Consider the following 19,236-nt stretch of genomic DNA (forward strand, 5'->3'; position numbering starts at 1 on the left):
ATCTGTGCTCCCACTGGACTCAGGTGTCCAAGGCCTAAGCCAAGGCCAGGGTCTGGCACCAGCAGATAGCAAAAAAGAAGCAGAAGGACATGGTGCTGGGACAAGGCTGGAGGTCAGGGAGCTAGCTTCGAGGGCAAGGGACAGAGTATTCAGTCTGCATGAGCTGCGGCAGGCCAGGAAGATGTGCCGCCTCTCACCATGACCCATGTAGAGCGTCCAGGCCCAAAGGGCACATGTAGGACTGTGGGCAAGGTGGGGGAGGGGGAGTCCCAGCCCGAGCGTCCTTGGGCTGGAAGGAAGCAGGGAAAGTGGAAACCCCAGGGGACAGGTAGGGAGTCTGGGACCCAGTGGGGGAACCAGAGAGGGGCTGGAAGAAGTGGAGAATCTGAAAGAACCCATGGGTAGGGGGTAAGCACCCCCGCCTACACTGCCCAGGACTCCGCCAACCCAGATACTCACTCTGGAGGCTGGGCAAATTGGCATCCTCAAGTTTGGTTTTCAGCAGATGTGGCAGCCGTGTATAGCGGTACCCGAAGCCACAGCCCTGTGGAGGTGGGGATCAGTGCTCAGGTCAACGGGACAGGGCCCCCTCTCCCTTCAGCCAGTCTCAGCCACCTCCCCTTGAGTCAGGCTTACCCTCCAGAGCCGCACCAGGATCCAGTTGGTCTGGGCCCAGGGCCGCTGCTCATAGGGTGCCAGGAGGTTCCTCACCATGGCGATACGCCTGTGAGGGCAAGGAGGGGAGAGACATGGGGTGAGGCTGGGCACGGTGCTCGTGGCCAGGGTGTGTGCCCCCCAGGCCCCACTTACTGCTCCTCAGGGATTCGCTCCACAGCCCGCAGGGAGTGTGGGTAGCACACGTAGCTGGCCAGGGCCTGCATCAGTGAGTCTCGGATGTCTGCGGGGAGACGCTGTGCCTCAGTAGGGGCTTTGCATGAGCCCTGGACCCATGTCTCATGCCCACCTGGCCACATTTTTCATAGAAGAAAGCCGACCAGAGGTGCCATCCCATCCCCTTCCTCCTGTACCCTCTGTAGGGCCCCTCACCAGTGCCCACAATGCGTGTGTCGGCAAAGTGTTTGGCGAGAATGGCAGCCAGGCGGGTCAGAGTCTCTTCATAGCCTGCAAGGGTGGGAAGTGAGATGTGTTGGCTAGGAGTGGGGGCTCCAGAGGCAGGCATGTCAGCAGGTTGGGTGGGCTTGGGTAGCAGGCTCTACAGCTGGCTCCCAAGGCCAGCCTGGACCCAGGCTGGCATCCAGGGACATCAGGCAAGGCATTCACTGGTGGCTGTGGAAGGGCTAAGGCATAGGCTCACTGTGAGGGGACGACAGGCCCTGGCAGGAGCCCTGACCTGGGCTCAAACCCATCTCAGCACACACACCTGATGAGCAGTCAAAGCTCCTTGGGCACCCACGGTTTTGTCTTTGAAGACAAAGCCTGCACCGAGGCCTGGGGCTAGGCAGGGGGTGGGCTAGGGGCTATGACAGCTCACTGCCTGATCCAGACATACACAGTACAGCCCAGCCTGGAATCAGCGGGCTGCGAGAAGCCCAGGTTCAGATGTGGACCCTAGCAGGGTCCACCCCCTGCTGTGATTTACCAAGACAAATCATTCTGCCCCTGACCAACTGCCGCGCTTTGTGACCAGTGCCAGGGAGTCAGGGTGCAGGGCCAGCTGGCTGCTGGACCACAGCAGTTGCTCATAGCACTAGGAAGGAAGTGAAAGCCAAGGGGTCTCCACCCACTGTGTTCCATCTTGTCTGTTTTCCTTTGCCAGGGAGCTGTTGGCTCTGTGGCTGCAGGTCCCAGGGCAGGGTGCAAACATTTGTTTGCTGCAGGGTGAACCACAGAGGAAGATCCTCCCCTCCCTGCCCCCCACGGATGTGTGTTGCTGGGCCACAGAGGTCTCAGACCAGGGCTCCTAGGGCTCACACTAGAGACCCCTTTTCTGCTTCTGCCCCAGCCTGAATGGTTCCATCACCTGGGAGCTCCTCCATGCTGTGCACGGGACCAAAGTAATTCTTGAGAGCACTGTAGCTGTTGATGGCCACGCTCAGGTAGAACTCGGGCATGAAGGCAAAGAGAGACCCTGTGCGATCACCGTGCTCAATGGTCTGCAGGCAGACGCGCAGCAGCCAGTAGATGTCCAGCATCTTCTCCTGCAGGAGGCACATAGGGTGCTGCTGGGTTGTGCACCAGTGGGGTCTTGGGCTCATGTCCTGCCCTGGGGATCAGGAAAGGCCTCCCCAGGCCTATGACAGCACAACTGAGACCTGGATTTCAGGAAGCATGAGCAGTGGCTCAAGCAGGGCAATCGAGTCCTCAGCAGGCAAGAGGGACGCACTCAGTCTGGAGGGCGTATTACTGCAACCCAGCCAGAACTCTGGTCAGCATATTCGTAAGCAAGTTGTTCTTTTTTTTTTTTTTTTTTGAGATGGAGTCGCCCAGGCTGGAGTGTAGTGATGCCATCTTGGCTCACTGGAACCTCCGCCTCCCAAGTTCAAGGGATTGTCTTGCCTCAGCCTCCCAAGTAGCTGGGACTACAGGTATGTGATACCACGCCCGGCTAATTTTTGCATTTTTAGTAGAGATGGGGTTTTGCCACGTAGGCCAGGCTGGTCTTGAACTCCTGACCTCAGGTGATTCACCTGCCTCAGCCCGTAAGCAAGTTTTAGGCAAGAGGGTGCTGTGACCGGAAGTCTGTGTTGAAAAGTGGAGTACAAGATGCGTGGAGGGCCCAAGAGAGCTAGCGATGGTGAGCAGGCAGGCAGAAGTTTGACCTGGAGTGCAAAGAAGGTGGTGGGAAGGCAGGGAGCAGTGTGACTGGTGGACCAGAGGTCACAGGAAACAGACAAAACCTGCTGAGGGCCCTGCTCCCCACAATGTGGTTTCCACAGAGTCCATGTCGGGGTCTCACAAAAGAGCCCAGGCAAGAATGCGGCCTCAGGCCCCAGCCCAGACCCACAGCACCTGTGTGTCTTGGAGTGCGGTCGGAGCACCTGGGCTTCACACCAGCTCTCTGATGTGCCCTAAAACCCAAGGAGCTTAGGAGAAGATGTAAGCAAGAGGTTAGGGGGCGGGCCTGGGCGCAAACCTAGGCAATGATGATCCTGCTGCTACAGAAGGCCAGGGAAGATTGGGTCTGGCGAGGGGATGGCAATGGCCCCATGAGAGCTAAGGCATCAATGCAAGGGAGATGGAAATGTGCCTGCTGGATTGAGATGGGGGCAGACAGAGACCCTGGTGAGACTATTTCAGAGATGGGGAAGAGCCTGTGCTAGAGGGAGATGAAGGGGAAGATGAAGCAGCTAAGACAGAGAAAGAAGGAGACAGCATAACTTTTGGGCACATGTAGAGTCAAGGCTGGAGTGCAGTGGCACAATCACAGTTCACTGTAACCTGGAACTCCTGAGATCATGTGGTCCTCCTGCCTCAGCCTCCAGAGTAGCTGGGACTACAGGTATGTGATACCATGCCCAGCTAATTTTTGTATTTTTAGTAGAGATGGGGTTTTGCCACGTTAGCCAGGCTGGTCTTGAACTCCTGACCTCAGAGTACCTGGGACTACAGGTATGCATCGCCATGCCCTGCTAATTGATTTTTGTTTGTTTTTTTTGTAAAGATGGGTTGCCCAGGCTGCTCATGAACTCCTGGCTTCAAGCGATCCTCATGCTTCAGCCTCCCAAAGAGCTGGTTTACAAGAGTGAATCTTTCCATTAATAATGGGATTAGAAAGACACAGGTGAGTTAGTGCTGACGATGCGGTGAATGAAGGCAGTTCAACATAATAAAGACCATGTGAAAAGCCTCCATCTAACATCACACTCAATGGCAACAGACTATAATCTCTCCCTCCCTCAGACCAAGAACAAGACAAGTGTGCCACTTTCTCTACTTCTGCTCAGCATACTCCTGGAAATCCCAGCCACAGCAACTAAGCATGAAAAAGAAAGGAAACCACACTGGAAAGGATAAAGTAAAATTATCTCTGTTCACAGACATGATTTTATAAGTAGAAAATCCTAAAGATACACAGACACAAAAAAAACCCCAACTAGGATTAATAAATAAATTCAGCAAAATTACAGGATACGGTCAGGTGCGGTGGCTCAAGCCTGTAGTCCTAGCACTTTGGGAGGCCGAGGCGGGCAGATCACCTGAGGTCAGGAGTTCAAGACCAGCCTGGCCAACATGGTGAAACCCCATCTCTACTAAAAATACAAAAATTAGCTGTGGGCAGTGGTGGGCATCTGTAATCCCAGCTACTCAGGAGGCTGAGGCAGGAGACTTGCTTGAACCCAGGAGGCAGAGGCTGCAGTGAGCTGAGATTGTGCCATTGTGCCACTGCACTCCAGCCCGGATGACAGAGACTCTGTCTAAAAAAAAAAAAAAAAAAAAAAAAAATTGTAGGATACAAAATCACTATGCAAAACGAACAAACCTGCAAAGTAATCAAGAAAACAATCCCATTTACAATAGCATCAAAAAAAAAAGAATAAAATACACTGGAATAAACTTAACCAAGGAAGCAAAAGACTTGAAGCTATCTTGAAAACTACAAAATGCTGCTAAAAGAAATTAAAGATCTAAATAAATGGAAAGCCATCCTGTGTTCATGAACTGTTAACATTGTTAAGATGTCAATACCACTCAAAGGAATCTATATATTCATGCAATCCCTATCAAAAGCCCAGTGGTATTTTCTGCAGAAACAGAAATACTCATCTAAAATATGGAATTTCAAAGGACCTCAAATAGACAAAACAATCTTGAAAAACAACAAAGTTAAAAAAAAAATAAAAAAGAAAAACAACAAAGTTGGAGGTCTCACTTCCTGACCTCAAAACTTACAGCAGGCTGGGCGTGGTGGCTCATACCTGCAATCCCAGCACTTTGGGAGGCCGAGGCAGGCAGATCACCTGTGGTCAAGAGTTTGATACCAGCCTGACCAACAAGGTGAAACCCCGAATCTACTAAAAATACAAAAATTAGCTGGGTGTGGTGGCGCATGCCTATAGTCCCAGCTACCTGGGAGGCAGAGGTTGCAGTGAGCCAAAATCTTGCCACTGCACTCCAGCCTGGGCCACAGAGCGAGACTCCCAAACAAAACAAACAAACAAAAAGATATGCAAATGGCTAATAAGTGCATATAAAGGTACTATTTGCTATAATATCACTAATCATTAGGAAAATGCAGAACCACAATGAGGTACCATATCCTACCCATTAGAATTTACTATTAAAAAAGTAGAAACTGCCAGATGTGGTGGCTCATGCCTATAATCCCAGCACTTTGGGAGGCCGACGCAGGAGGATTCCTTGAACCCAGGAGTTTGACAACTGGGCAACATAGTGAGACCCTGTCTCTACCAAGAAAAAAACAGGGCAGAAAATAACAAGTGTTAGTAAGGATATGTATGGAGAAATTGGAACCCTCGTGCACTACTGATGAGAATGTAACAGGCACAGCCACTATAGAAACAATATGGTAGTTTCCAAAAAATTAAAAAGCAGAATTGGCTAGGCACGGTGGCTCATGCCTGTAATCCCAGCACTTTGGGAGGCTGAGGCAGGCGGATCACCTGAGGTCAGCAGTTCAAGATCAGCCTGACCAACATAGTGAAACCCCATCTCTACAAAAAATACAAAAATTGCCGGGCGCAGTGGCTCATGCCTGTAACCCCAGCACTTTGGGAGGCCGAGGCTGTCAAATCACCTGAGGTCGGGAGTTCAAGACCAGCCTGATCAACATGAAGAAACCCCCTCTACTAAAAAAAAATACAAGATTAGCCGGGCATGGTGGCGCATGCCTGTAATCCCAGCTACTCAGGAGGCTGAGGCAGGAGAATCACTTGAACCTGGGAGGGGAGAGGCTGCCATGAGCCGAGATCGCGCCATTGCACTCCAGCCTGGGCAACAAGAGCAAAACTCCACTTCAAAAAAAAGAAAAAAATAAATAAAAAATGGCCAGGCGCGGTGGCTCAAGCCTGTAATCTCAGCACTTTGGGAGGCCGAGACAGGTGGATGACGAGGTCAAGAGAACAAGACCATTCTGGCTAACACGGTGAAACCCTGTCTCTACTAAAAAATACAAAAATCTAGCCAGGCGAGGTGGCGGGCGCCTGTAGTCCCAGCTACTCGGGAGGCTGAGGCAGGAGAATGGCGTGAACCCGGGAGGCGGAGCTTGCAGTGAGCTGAGATCCGGCCACTGCACTCCAGCCTGGGCGACAGAGCGAGACTCCGTCTCAAAAAAAAAAAATTAAAAAAAAAAATTAAATAAAATAAATAATTAGCCGAGCATTGTGGTGCGCGCCTGTAGTCCCAGCTACTCGGGAGGCTGAGGCAGGAGAACACCTGAACCCAGGATGTGAGCTGAGCTCGCACTGTTGCACTCCAGCCTGGGCGACAGAGTGAGACTCCATCTCAAAAAAAAATAAAAAAATAAAATAAAAAACAGAATTACCATGTGATACAGCAATTCCACTTCTGGGTATACAACCAAAAGAATTGAAATTAGGGTCTTAAAGAGATCCTTGCACACCCATGTTCATTACAGCATTATTCACAGTAGCCCAAAGTAGAAGCAACTCAAGCGTCCATCAACAAAGGACTGGATACACGAAATGTGGTGTCCATACAATGGAATATTATTCAGCCTGGAAAATGAAGAAATTCTGACACATGCTATAACACGAATGAAGCTTGAGGATATTATGCTAAAGCCAGACACAAAAAAACGAATAGTGTATGATTCTCCCTAGATGAGGTGCTTAGGATAGTCAAATTCAGAGACAGAAAGTAGGATGGTGGTTGCCAGGGGCTGGGGAGGGGAGAACAGGAGGTTTTGTTGAACGGGCACAGAGTATCAGTTTTGCAAGATGAAATGAGTCTGGAGATTGGCTGTACGACAATGTGAACAGACTTAACACTTAAAAATGGCTATCATGGGTGGCCGGGCACGATGGCACATGCCTGTAACCCCAGTACTTTGGGAGGCCGAGTAAAAAATACAAAAATTAGCCAGGCACGGTGGCACGCCTATAATCCAGGAGAATTGCTTGAACCCAGGAGACGGAGGTTGCAGTGAGCCAAGATCATGCCATTGCACTCCAGCCTGGGCAACAGGGTGAGAGTCTGTCTAAAAAAAAAAAAAAAAAAAAAAAAAGCTAAGATGGTAAATGTTATGTCACACATACTTTAGCACAACTAAAAAAAGGCAGGGAGATGAGAGGGAGAGGGTCTTGAGAAGACAGTGTGGGAGAGGGCAGCCAAACTTCTGAGGGAGGTGGGCAGGCAGGAAATCTCAGGACAGAAGGGAGAGGAAGTTTTCGGCATGGGGCAGTAAGCACAGTCATCCAGGGTAGCAAGAGAGTCAGGAGGGGGAAAAAAGTGGAGGTGGTTTGGGTTTTGGGGAGGAGCCATGAGAAGAAACAGCAAGCAGAGATGATAGAAATGGGGACCCCAAAGGCCTCGATCACCCAGTCATGCAGGGGTACACCCAAGAAGACAGCAGATACGCTGAACTGGGCACCTTAAGAGATCCTCAGGGCACTCACTGGTGGGGGAAGAGATGCCAGGAGAGGCAGGGAGAGGAAGCAAGTCCAGAGGGTCTGAGGCCTGGGGGTAAAACTTCAGTCACAGCAGGAGTGCCCCATCCATCCGTCTGTCCATCCATGTATCTGACCAGGCTGAGTGCCTTGGGAGGGCAGAGGCTCGTCTTTCTGATTTATTAATGTGTGTGTGTCCCTAGTGTCCAGGATGGCACCTGGCACACACCAGGTTTTGGGTGCATGTTATTGAATGAATGAGCAAGTGAATGAGCGAGTGAGTAGAGAACAAGCTAATGGCCTTGGGTGGTAATGAGTCAGACAGAGGCAGACACAGAGGGTGGGGTGTGGCTCCGGGAAAGACTGCAGAGCCCCTGATGCACTGGGAGAGAAGGAGGGGAGCCAAGAAACTGGGAGGGGGTGGGAGCAGGGGAGGCAGACAGACAGAGCTTGTTCCTCGAAGGACAGGTCTATGAGGCGTACTGGAGGTCCAGAAACAGCGCTTCCTCAGTCCACAGGACATGAGAGGTACAGGGGACATGGCATGGGGTGATGGAGTCTGAAGTGGGAAGGGACATGTGTGTGCCAGAGGCCCGCGAGGGCGGGGGCATCAAGGGCCCTGGCACAACCTGGCCAGACAGTGAGGTTGGGGAGGGGCAGCTGCAATACTGGCTCACCTGGGAGTAGACAGTGGCGTGGACCCAGGCAAGACGACGGCTCAGGTGGTCCAGCTTTTCTGAGAAAACCTTCTGGCTCTTCGTCAACTCTGCAAGGATGTCCTTTCTCTGCCACCCAAGGGGAAAGGAGGACAATCAAGACATGGCCCCATGCCCACATCCACCCTGACCCTGCAGGCAGCCTAGGAAGGGCCCTCTAGTGCCTAAGCAGGCAAGGGATTGGGCTCCATTTTTCAAAACCTTCTTCTGCCACTGACCCTCTGGTGACCCTGAGCCAGCCTCAGAACAGGGCCATGGTGGTCCCCTCATGACATGGAAGTGAGGCCCAGCTGGGGGTCTGTGAGCCCCTGGCCAGAGCACCCAGGGACCTGATATCAGATCCACTGCTCCCCCAGCTGCCAGGCCCAGGGATCTGCTGACAAGTGGGGGTGGGTGGGAGCTGTCAAGGAAGCTCAGCCTGGACACACTGGGCCCCACCTTCCTAGGCCAGGGCAGCTACAGCAGAGGGCTCCGGAGGGTGCAGCGGAGCCAGGCCCCGCTTCCTGCTGACTCTGCAAGTGGCCGAGGAAGCACTCAGGGTCAATGCATAATTTATGAGGAGACGGGGTGTGCTTCAGCACTTACTGGGCCCAGGGGGTGGGGGGCACCTAGGCACAGGTCACACTGGTGATATGTGCCAGGCCTTGCTGCCAGCCCCACTCTCACTGGTGTGCTATGGCCAGGGTTAGGGTGGGGATGAGAACTACCAGGGCAGCCCCCAGAACCAGACTTCATCTGTGGTTACTCATATGAGTAAGCAAGCTGCCCCCGACCTAGACTATGTGGGCCTTACCTGCTTGGGGCACCGGCGGAGCTTGTCCTCTGTGTCCCTCAGAGCCATAGCGTATTCATTGACATCATCGGAGACACCCACCATCTACACAGCATGGGACCACGTGTCCAGAGTGCCCCTCGGGCACTTCATCCAGGCTTCTTCAGACCCAGTGTGGACCCCAGCCCTGCCAAGGTCCCAACCTGAGGCCCAGGGCGGTCCCAATCCCACAACAGTCAGCAGGTCAGACTGAGGCAGCAGGAGCAGAAATCAGCCTCACTGAGGCATGTGCCCCCATGCACGGTCTTGCACAGGCAGCCCTGCAGGCCCATGTGCACACAGGCATGCACACACACCACCAAACACACACAACACCCCCCACCCAATGTGGGGTCCAAGAGTGCACGACCTTGCCCAGCTGCTGGTGTACGCTGAGGTTGTACATCATGACTGCCCCATCTAGGACTTCCAGCAGCGAGTTCTCGGTGAGGGGCTGCTCAGGCTCCTCGGGGGGCCGCCCCAGCAGCAAGCCCTCGTTCCAGTGGCTGCCTTCAACTGGGGAGTCGGGGAGGGCAAGGTCAAGGGTAGGGCCATCCCGGCTCTCCTGAGCCTGCCTCACAGCAGGAGAGGAAATTGTCTCTCCCATTCCTGTGCCCAAGGAGGGACCCGCAGGGAGCCCATGGGGGCGTGGGGGTGGGGTACAGGGCAAGGCCTGCGGTACCAGAACCTATTTCTGTGGCACTGATCTCCTGCCCTCAGAGTGTGATTCCTGCACTCCTGGGATGCTGCCAGGCCATAGGGCTGGGAGGGCATGGGGTGTATTTTGGCTTTGCCTGGGGCGGGGATTGTACACTGTCGAAGGGTCCTTTGGGGACCTGCCTGACCCCACCCAGCACCTACTGTCCTCACGGGTCCTCTGCTCCACGCTCAGTGTGCGGACCTTCACTTTCTCCGAGGTGCTCAGAGGCCGCCGTGGGGTCATGAGGCTCACAGCCGCTGTGCTGAGGAAGCGGTTGGCTCGGCCCAAAGTTGGAGAACTGAGCCAGCTGGGCCGGGGCAGGGGCAGTGGCCCCCCAACAGCCAGGGCCTGCATGGGGCGCTGCAGTGAAGAAAGGAGGCCAGGACCAGGGCTGGCTCAGGGTTCCCTTGGCCCGCGGGGCTAGAGAATCATGAGGGAGGGTCCACGCCTCCACCCACAGTGAGGGACCAGCCTGGTGAGAAACCCCTTGCCTGCATGGAGTGGGAGGTGGCCCTGGATGAGACCCCCGCCCACAAGATACAGGTAAAGCCCAACACAAATCCCACCACCTGCAGCCACTGTGGCACCTGGGCCATAGCTGGGGCAGGCTCCTCATCCTCGTCTAGGTCATCCATGGTAGTTGACTGGAGCTCCAGTGGGTCAATCACAATGTTGGCTTTGGAAGCAAGGTCATCTGGGAGGAAGAGCAGGAGGGTTCTCAGGCCAGTGGTGGTACAAGAGGCCACAGTGGAAGTGCCCAGGATGGTGAGAGAGCCCAGCACACTGGACAGGAGGCCTTGCACAGCCCGGTTTAGCACCGTATCTGCCCCTCACCCCTCTGCCTGCTCCACCCAGCCTTCACTCTGCATCTCAAGGGCCCCGTCTAGCTGCCACTCAGCAGCAGGAGGCCTTCCCCATCACACCCTTCTTTTTCATTTATTTTCAAATTGACTTTCTTTTTTTTCTTTTTTTTGAGACGGAGTCTCGCTCTGCCGCCCAGGTTAGAGGTGCAGTGGCGCCATCTCGGCTCACTGCAAGCTCCGCTTCCTGGGTTCACGCCATTCTCCTGCCTCAGCCTCCCAGGTAGCTGGGACTACAGGTGCCCGCCACCACGCCTGGCTAATTTTTTGTATTTTTTTAAAATTAGAGACAGGGTTTCACCATGTTAGCCAGGATGTTCTCGATCTCCTGACCTCGTGACCTGCCCGCCTCGGCCTCCCAAAGTGCTGGGATTACAGGCGTGAGTCACTGCGCCCAGCCCAAATTGACTTTCTTTATTCTACATAGCCCATCATGCCCTTCCTGCCAGTCCCCGGTTTTGTTTCCCAGGACCTCCTGCTCTCCAGGGCCTCCCCTACTCTGACTACTCAATAAACAAAAGGAGATGCCAGGGCTGCTTCATTCTGGGCACTCCCAGTGGGAGCCAAGCCTCATCCCAGGCTCATCCCCACCTCCGTGCTGACAGCTGACCCCGCCTTTGCTGCCTCCAGCCCAGGCCTTGCTCCCCGCTAAACGTGCTGTGTCCAACAAAGAATTTCTCATCTCCACCACCTCCTGCAGCCGCTCTCCCTGATGGAGCCCCATCCACACAACCTCTGGCAGGAAGCCTGGGGTCATCCTGACTCCTCTCCTCCACCTGTGCCCTCTCCTACCTCCCTGGGGCAGGCCCTTATCTCCTGTGTGTGGACACCTGACCTCCCTGTCTCTCAGCCCCTACACTCCGGTGTCCACACTGCGGCAGCCAGAGAGGTTCTGACAGCACAGACACACTCTCATGCCTGGCTCAGGGCCTTGCTCTCGCTGTGCCCTCAGCCCTGCACCAGAGCAGCTTGTGCTCATCCCTGAAGGCAGCTCCGGCAGCACCTGCACACCCCAACCACACCTCACCAAGATCCCTGGTCCCCTGCCAGGCACGCCTGACCCCTATGGCATGGGTGCTGGAGGGAAAGAGAAGCTGCCCAGATGCGGGGCAGGTGGATCAGTATCTCCCAGCCTGAGTGGGTGGAGAGACTCGGGCACCCTCTGGTGGCCATAGGATGGCTCAGCATCCACAGTTGAGCAGGCTCAGGGACAGTCCCCCACCTGGCCCCAGACCTGTTCTCAACCCACAGGACTGCACACACCTTTGAGGGTCTTCCGCAGGTGCGAGAGGAGGCCCCCCAGACGCTGCAGGTCAAAGTAGTCCACCTTGCCATTATAGAAGACCTGGGGAGGGATGTAGGCCTCTGCGAGGAGTTGAGGCCAGACCAGTGGTCAGTGCCCAGCAGGAAGACCCTCCCCACAGCCCTCCCCTCCAATCTGGCCTAGCACAGCCTGGGAATTCTGGACTTGGCCACCCACCCACCCAGGCAGACAGAGGAACCAGAGCCCAGACCTCCCCTACCTCCTCCCCACCCCTGCCATTTCAGGTCAGAGCCAGCAGCTGCATAACTTGGGGTCATGGGGGTACTCATGGCAGCTGTCCACTTGGGAGAAGCAGAGAGGCCCAGTCTCAGCCCTGTGGGATATCCCCCAATCCAGGGCAGGTAAGGCTCCCACTGACCCTTGGGGACTCAAACACAGGGCCCCCCCAGCACCCACCCAAGGCAGCCCTATAAAGGATACACAGAGAAATGGGGGGCGAGAACCAAAGAAAAGAGCCCATAGCGGGTAAGAGCCCGTGGGACAGTCAGAGCTAACACAGGATCGGCAGGCCTAGGGTGCAGGGCTCTTGCTGCCCCAGTGGAGAAGCCCCCTGTGGCTGGGTAGGACTCAACCAGGCAGGATGCTGGGGACAGCTCCCCACAGCCCCCAGCCTCAGCTCAGCACTAACATTAGGGGCTACCTTACGCCTGGCTCTGTCTAGCCTCACTGACCTGGGGCCCCAGTGCCACTCACCCTCACTGAAGGAAGCATGGGGATTGGAAGCCTTGTATTCATCCCAATAGTAGCGCAGGGCAGAGATCAACCGGTGTAAGAAGCAGACCATATACTCAGGGGGGCAGAGCATGGGCATGTTCTGTGGGCACCAGGCATGAAACATGCATTAGTACCAGCCCAGAGCCTCGCTCATTCCCCATCCAAGGTCCTGCCCGAGGGTCAAGGGTTTAGCAGGGAGGGAAAAGCAGCAGAGAAAAGCTTGGGGCTAGGCAAGGACAAGGCAGTCCCAGAGGCACCAGGTGCTGAGGGCGTGGCCTGTGTAGTGCAGCCAGGGGTCCACAGTGGGCTGGCCTGGAGGACACCTACCCCCCGGCCACTGGCGTTCTCCTGCAGAAACTTGCGAAACTTGGTCAGGAAGATGTATCTAGAAGCTTCGCCCTTTGAGGGAGGGAAAAGTGAGGCTGTGCTGAGCTGAGAATGCAGGCCCAGACTGGGCTGGCTCAGTGATGCACCTTCCCCCAGCCCCTGCCATGGGAACCAAAGCCAGTCCCCACCCTCTGGGTCTCAAGGCCCAGTGCAGCATCCCCCCCCACAGGGCCCCACCCAGGGCTCTGGGAGTCGCTCACCCCATTGTCATCTTTATTGTCCAGCAGCAGCTTCAGGATTTGGACCTGTAGTTCTTCCACCACTGGAAGTAAAATGAGGAACATGGCCCTCAGGCTCATGGGTGGATGGGGGCAGGTTTGGGCCAGGGCTCCACCACCAGGGTTCTCCGAGTCCCACCTAGACATGGGCACCTCCAAGCGCCCTCCCGTGCATACACACACCTCCCACCCTACCCTGTGCCCAAAGCAGGCCGACCTTCAATGCGTTTCCTGAGCCGCTGGCAGCCCCGTTCGTAGGCTCGCCGCCGCAGCCGCTCCTCTGCAGTCTCCTCCTTCATCTCCGTGCTCTCTTTGCCCTAGGCAGGGGTAGTGGGTGGAAGACAGCAGGGTCACCCGGGACCTAGCCAGGCTTCGTTCACTCAGAACACCCACACCCCATCCCCAGGGCTCCAGGGACCAGGGCCAGTGAAAAGGTCTCATGCTAGGTGCCTGGAGGCCAGGTGCCCAGGCCAGCCCTCACCATGACCTCTGCTCATCCCACTTGGGGTGCACCCACCTCCCTACTGGAGCGGTGGGGCCACCAGGTGGTGGGAATGAGCTCCTGTAGGCCGGCCTCCTCCACACGCAGGGGGCTCTTGATGTAAAAGAAGACGACGGAGCGGAGCACGTCGAAGCTGGCGGGTGTCAAGGCAAGGCTCTGCTTGCCCAAGGGCACTCTGCACACCCTCAAGAGTCCTCCCCGGGAGCCCATCCCTGGATGTGCCTATCGCAGCTCTCCCACCACCACAGGGGCACGCTGCTGCTATGTGTCTGACCCCCAGGGCATGCTCCCTAACAAAAAGCTGTGGCGGTTAAGCCCACCAGGTCCAGTACAAAGCAGGTGCACAATAAGGGCTTGTCACAGGAACACATGACTGTCGGACAAGCTGGAGAGAGGGCCTGGGGGCCTTTTCTCAGGCCCCAACTCTGACCTCTGTGTCTTCCAGCTTTGTATCTGCCCCCTGGAGGCTGGAAGACCCCAGACCAAGAAAACGGCTATGAGCTCAGGCTTCCCAGTCAGGGGCTCAAAGCTATGCTCTCTCACTCACTCACGCAGATCTCAACAATTCTGGGAAGCAGGAAGAGCTGCCTCCTTAAAGATCTTACAGGAATCCCCAGTGTGGAACATGAACAGAAGTGCTGGGCGGTGGCTGAAGAGGGCAGGCCCTGTGGCCCCTCCCACACCTCCACATAGCCCGAGTCTGCAGTCATTCGAAACCCCCTGGCTAGGCTGGCCGGCCAGGCTCAGTCCTTTGCTCTCTCGTCCTTGCTCTGTAGAGAAAGTGCCACATGTTGGGCAGCTCTGGTCCTCCTGATCCTCCCAGGGGACCCCTGGCCTGATGGACACTCCCCTTCCTGGCCTCTGCTGAATCCAGAGGGCACTCCACGTCTGGCCTGCCTGGCAGCAAGGAAAGGATACAGAACATTGCTAAGCAGAAACTTGCGGGACTTCTCATGCCTCAGGATGGCGATAGTGAGCCGCAGGTAATGGATCTGTGGAGAGGGGGTGTTCAGAGTGGACAGGCGAGTCCCAGGGGAATCAGGGCAGGGGCAGGGGCTCCCACCTGTAGGCCCAGGTCTGGGACGATGGGCGAGAACCGGTACAGCCGAAGCAGGGACATCATCAACTGCTTGAGGCAATCTTGTACCTCGTAGTCCTGGGGGAACAGATGCCAAGGCAGCCATGATTGGGGCCTTTTCCAAGATTCTCCGTGTATTTTCCCCACCCCAGTGAAGATTGACTGCCAGGCCTGAGGCCTGAGGTCAGGAGCCTCACCTCCATGAAGAGCCACAAGAGGTCCAGGACCTGGCGCACCACGGACTGTGCCTGTGCGGGCGTGCCCTTCTCCACGAGGCCCAGCAGGAAGCTCATGAGCACAGCCTCCACCAGGTACACCTTGCGCTGCACCAAGGCCAGGCACTGGTGAGGCAGCAGCTTTCCACTCTGTACAAGGCACCCCTGCCCGGGCACATGGCCGAGGCAGAAGCCTCAGGCACAGAGTCTTGAGCCACTTGAGCAACACCAAACATAGGTGAGCCCTTCCAGGGTCTGACTGAGGGACAAGAGGGCCATTGCCCCGTGGCCCCTCTAAGGCTTGGCACATGCAGTTTCCTTGGCCTGTGATGTTATTATCCTTCGGTCTTCCTTCCAGGACATCCCCTGTGCCCTTGGTTGGCAACGTCCCCGTTTCCCTGGTGGACTGACTTTGAGGTCTGAGGGCCCTGGTCACGTGGGGCCCCCACCAGGTAATGCTACGGGACCTCGGGCACCTCAGCACCACAGCCCCAAGTGAGGGCACATCTACCATGGGCGTGTCTAGCATGGCCTGTCTCCTCCCCTCCCAATGCTGCTCACCAGGAGCGGTGCGAAGCGATGGAAGATGTGGGCCAGTGTGAGGAGGACGGTGGGCTGGCCCCGCAACCGCCACTTGGAGCTCTCCTTGTCCAACAGCCGTCCCTCCTGTGTGGAGGCGGGAGGAGGGAGACGTGTGAGGGGCAGGAGGCTGTGGAGGTCCCCCAGCCTGCCAGGCTCAGACCCCAGCTCACCACAGGATCCAGCTCCACACTCAGCACTGCCCGGAAGCAGCCCAGCAACCTCTGTGCCCGCAGCAGGTCAGCGCTCGGTGGGTCCTGCAGGGGCCGGTAGCCCGCCACTGGGTAGGTGCCAGAGTTAAGCCAGCAACGCCTTATCTGTGGCTCAGACATGCCCACTCCCTCTCCACTGCCCACCCCCCCAGGGGCCTGGGCTCTAAGGCAGGGGTGGTTTGCATCACAACTTGCCCACTTATTCTCCCTAGGGAGGACGCTTCACATTCCTCATCTGTTCAATGGAGACAAGGACACCCAACCAACCAGGCTACTGCAAGGAAAGTTGTCTTCGACAACATGGCCCCCCACTAACTCTGCAGCAGCCAGGGCCTGCCACCAGCCCATGGCATCCCCGCCCTCATCCCAGCTTCCCGAAGAGCTTCTGAGCAGCCCACAGCCATCTTCACAAAATGATATCGCAGAGGACGGCTGCCAAAGTTGAAGGCCACGGACTCCTTGAAAGAGAGGCTGATGGCTGGGAAGTAGGCCATGCCCAGGCCCCTGGACAGGTTCTCAAAGGCAGTGCCCAGTGATACGCCATTCCTGGGGAGAAGGGTGGGTCTGTGAGCCAGTGCTAAGGATGTGGCTGCCCACCCTCAGGCTATCAAACTCAGCCTGGCCCCTTACAGGGCCCAGGAAACTGGGGGCAGTCTTGGGAGGCCCCAGGGAACAGGCCTGGGCATAGAGGTAGGAAACTCACAGGCAGAAGGACAGAGTGCCATCATCCAGGTCGATCAGGCAGCTCACGATGTCCCCCGCTGCCCACGCCTGCCATGAGAGGAGGCCTCATCAGATGCACAGAAGCCCAGCAGCCTGCTGGCTCTGAACCCCAGCTGCGTTTCCAGAACCACCCAGGGGAGACTGGCCACAAGGACAAAGGACCTGGGTCCCTGACCCTTCCCTGGTGCTTATAGGCCTTATGGCTGCCCAGTGGCTCCAAATAAGCATGTAGTGTGGGTCATGGGGTGGATGACCCACAGGCGCTTGGCTCTCACCTTGCCATAATTCGTCGTGGTCACGTTCCACTTGCGCACGCGGTTGCCATCATAGGCATAGGAGTTGTGTGTATCTCCAACCCCCTCCTAGGGAGGAAATGCCTGTGAGGTCCCTGGTGAGGCAGGCAGGGGCTGGGCTAGAGCCCACCAATCACCAGCCTTGGACGCATATGGCTGTAGAGAAGGGAACAGATGATCTGAGGGAAAGAGTAAGAGGTGTTCTCTGAACTAGGGTGCCTGGGATGGGGTTGGACATGTTTCTTCTCCAGAGGGTAGTCCAGGTTGGTTAGGGTCCTGGGCAGTTCTGAGGGGATCCAGAGACCTGATGAGGCCTGCGGCAGGAGAAGCTCTCCCTGGGCCCAGGGAGGGGTCCCCTCCCCAACTTGTACCTCCTGGTTGAAGCGGCAGCTGATGGTGCACCAGCCGATCTGCATGAGCCCCTGGGAGGAGATGAGGACCTCGTAGACCCATTTCCCTGGAAAGAGCTGAGTTAGGGCCACGAGGTGGACAAAGACTGCCTCTTGCCTCATGCCTGGGCCCTTAAACTTTCTCCCAACTACCTAGGCCACAGCAGGGTAAGGTCTCACCTTTGTACACGCATGTGGTAGAGCGGATGGTGCCAAAGTTGCTGTGTCCAATCACCTAGGTGAAGAAGAGGGGTGGTGGGCTTGCTCCCAGGCACACAGAGCATCTCCCCAGGGGAAAAAGACCCCATCCCCAACTGAGCCAGCCCTGGTGGTATTTGCCTGTGGTGGCCAACACTGCACTGTGCCTGAGGATGGTGGGAGGGGGTAGGCTTGTATCAGGAGGGATCCTGGGCCAGGGCAGGATGAGAGAGGGACTCAAGGCTGTGCTGGGAAGGGCTGGGGGCTGAGGCCACATCAAGACTGTTTCAGGGCTTTGGTGGGAGAGTTTGAGGACTGAGAACACAATGGTCTGGGGTCATGGCAGGGCAAGTTTTGGCTGCAGCCCCATCAAGATGAGTAGAGAGACTAGGGCCACATCAGGAGGAGCTTGGGGCTATGTCAGAAGGGGATGGACCTGGGTCTCCAAACCTCACCCTCACTCACCCCCAGCAGGTCATCATCCACCAGGAGAAGCCCCTCAAAGCCACCTGTGTGGTCCAGGACCACAGTGGATGGGCCAAGCCGCCCTTCAACCTGTCCTGAAAAGGGGAGAGGTGGGGTCAGGCAGGGAAGAGCATTTGACAGGATGCATAGGGTGTCCTGAGCTCACCAGATGTCTCCACGTCCCCTAGGTCCCAGCTCTGCAGCTCCCAACCCCACTACAGAGGCGGCCACATACCCTGGCTTTCCTCCTCTTCATTGTCCACCTGTAGCAACTGGTCCAAATGTTCTGGCAGGTTCTGGAAGTTCAGGGGTTTCCTAGGGAGAGTGAGAAGCTGCCAGGGGTCCACAAGTCCTTGAAATCAGCCAGATGACACTAAATCCCATCCTTTCCCCTGAGCTCAGTGTGGCTGCCTAGACTCCAGAAAAAGGGCTGTGCCTAGTCCTAGACTCTGGCACGCAGGAAGGAGGTCAGAAGGCTGAATTCTCCACTAAATTCAAAAGCATAATCAGTCCAGGCTGGGCGTGGTGGACCACACCTGTAATCTCAGCACTTTGGGAGGCCAAGGCAGGCTGATCACCTGAGGTCAGGAGTTCAAGACCAGCCTGGCCACATGGTAAAACCCCATCCCTACTAAAATACAAAAATTAGCTGGGTGTGGTGGTGCGTACATATAATCCCAGCTACTTGGGAGGCAGAGGCAGGAGAATCACTTGAACCTTCGTGGGGCAGAGGTTGTAGTGAGCCGAGATCATGTCATTGCACTCCAGCCCGGGCAACAACAGTGAGACTCTGTCTCCAAAAAAAAAAAAAAGTATAATCGGTTCAACATGGTGCACTTCAGGACTGTCAAAAAAAAAATAGGCCAGGCACGGTGGCTCACGCCTGTAATCCCAGCACTTTGTGAGGCGGGCGGATCACAAGGTCAGATCGAGACCACGGTGAAACACTGTCTCTACTAAAAATACAAAAAATTAGCCGGGCGTGGTGGTGGGCGCCTGTAGTCCCAGCTACTCAGGAGGCTGAGGCAGGAGAATGGCATGATCCCGGGAGGTGGAGCTTGCAGTGAGCCGAGATCGTGCCACTGCACTCCAGCCAGGGGGACAGAGCGAGACTCAAAAGGAAAAAAAAAAAAAAAAATAGGGGCTGGGTGTGGTGGCTCATGCCTGTAATCCCAGCACTTTGGGAGGCTGAAGCGAGCAGATCACAAGGTCAGTAGTTCAAAACCAGCCTGGCCAACATGGTGAAATCTCAACTCTATGGCCGGGCGCAGTGGCTCAAGCCTGTAATCCCAGCACTTTGGGAGG

The 19,236-nt window shown here is 56.0% G+C and overlaps 1 protein-coding gene across 7 annotated transcripts in view; it reads right to left on the reverse strand.

Moving 5' to 3' along the window:
- RNF123 (ring finger protein 123) overlaps window positions 1–19,236 on the reverse strand; it is a 34,178-nt gene that overhangs the window by 6,941 nt on the left and 8,001 nt on the right. For 4 of the 7 annotated variants that reach the window (XR_002735532.1, XM_023231436.1, XM_023231437.1 and 1 more), the window contains exons 4-31: window positions 18,167–18,246; window positions 17,932–18,026; window positions 17,449–17,503; window positions 17,251–17,336; window positions 16,862–16,948; window positions 16,567–16,634; window positions 16,284–16,409; window positions 15,825–15,939; window positions 15,634–15,738; window positions 15,055–15,237; window positions 14,843–14,935; window positions 14,698–14,771; window positions 13,795–13,912; window positions 13,495–13,594; window positions 13,260–13,321; window positions 13,000–13,071; window positions 12,652–12,772; window positions 11,898–11,999; window positions 10,344–10,468; window positions 9,936–10,134; window positions 9,445–9,590; window positions 9,057–9,140; window positions 8,225–8,332; window positions 1,982–2,159; window positions 1,048–1,122; window positions 811–898; window positions 637–724; window positions 460–544 (exon numbers count right to left, since the gene is read on the reverse strand). Coding sequence is in view for 6 of the 7 variants with exons in the window: in XM_023231436.1 (XP_023087204.1) it covers window positions 460–544; window positions 637–724; window positions 811–898; window positions 1,048–1,122; window positions 1,982–2,159; window positions 8,225–8,332; window positions 9,057–9,140; window positions 9,445–9,590; window positions 9,936–10,134; window positions 10,344–10,468; window positions 11,898–11,999; window positions 12,652–12,772; window positions 13,000–13,071; window positions 13,260–13,321; window positions 13,495–13,594; window positions 13,795–13,912; window positions 14,698–14,771; window positions 14,843–14,935; window positions 15,055–15,237; window positions 15,634–15,738; window positions 15,825–15,939; window positions 16,284–16,409; window positions 16,567–16,634; window positions 16,862–16,948; window positions 17,251–17,336; window positions 17,449–17,503; window positions 17,932–18,026; window positions 18,167–18,246 (2,918 nt within the window). In the remaining variant the exon portion in view is untranslated. The remainder of the gene's footprint in view (window positions 1–459; window positions 545–636; window positions 725–810; window positions 899–1,047; window positions 1,123–1,981; window positions 2,160–8,224; window positions 8,333–9,056; window positions 9,141–9,444; window positions 9,591–9,935; window positions 10,135–10,343; window positions 10,469–11,897; window positions 12,000–12,651; window positions 12,773–12,999; window positions 13,072–13,259; window positions 13,322–13,494; window positions 13,595–13,794; window positions 13,913–14,697; window positions 14,772–14,842; window positions 14,936–15,054; window positions 15,238–15,633; window positions 15,739–15,824; window positions 15,940–16,283; window positions 16,410–16,566; window positions 16,635–16,861; window positions 16,949–17,250; window positions 17,337–17,448; window positions 17,504–17,931; window positions 18,027–18,166; window positions 18,247–19,236) is intronic. The other 3 variants (XM_023231440.1, XM_023231439.1, XM_023231438.1) reach the window with 3 other exon arrangements.

The sequence above is a fragment of the Piliocolobus tephrosceles genome, chromosome 2 (genome assembly GCF_002776525.5).
Source record: "Piliocolobus tephrosceles isolate RC106 chromosome 2, ASM277652v3, whole genome shotgun sequence".
Taxonomy (NCBI): Eukaryota; Metazoa; Chordata; class Mammalia; order Primates; family Cercopithecidae; genus Piliocolobus; species Piliocolobus tephrosceles.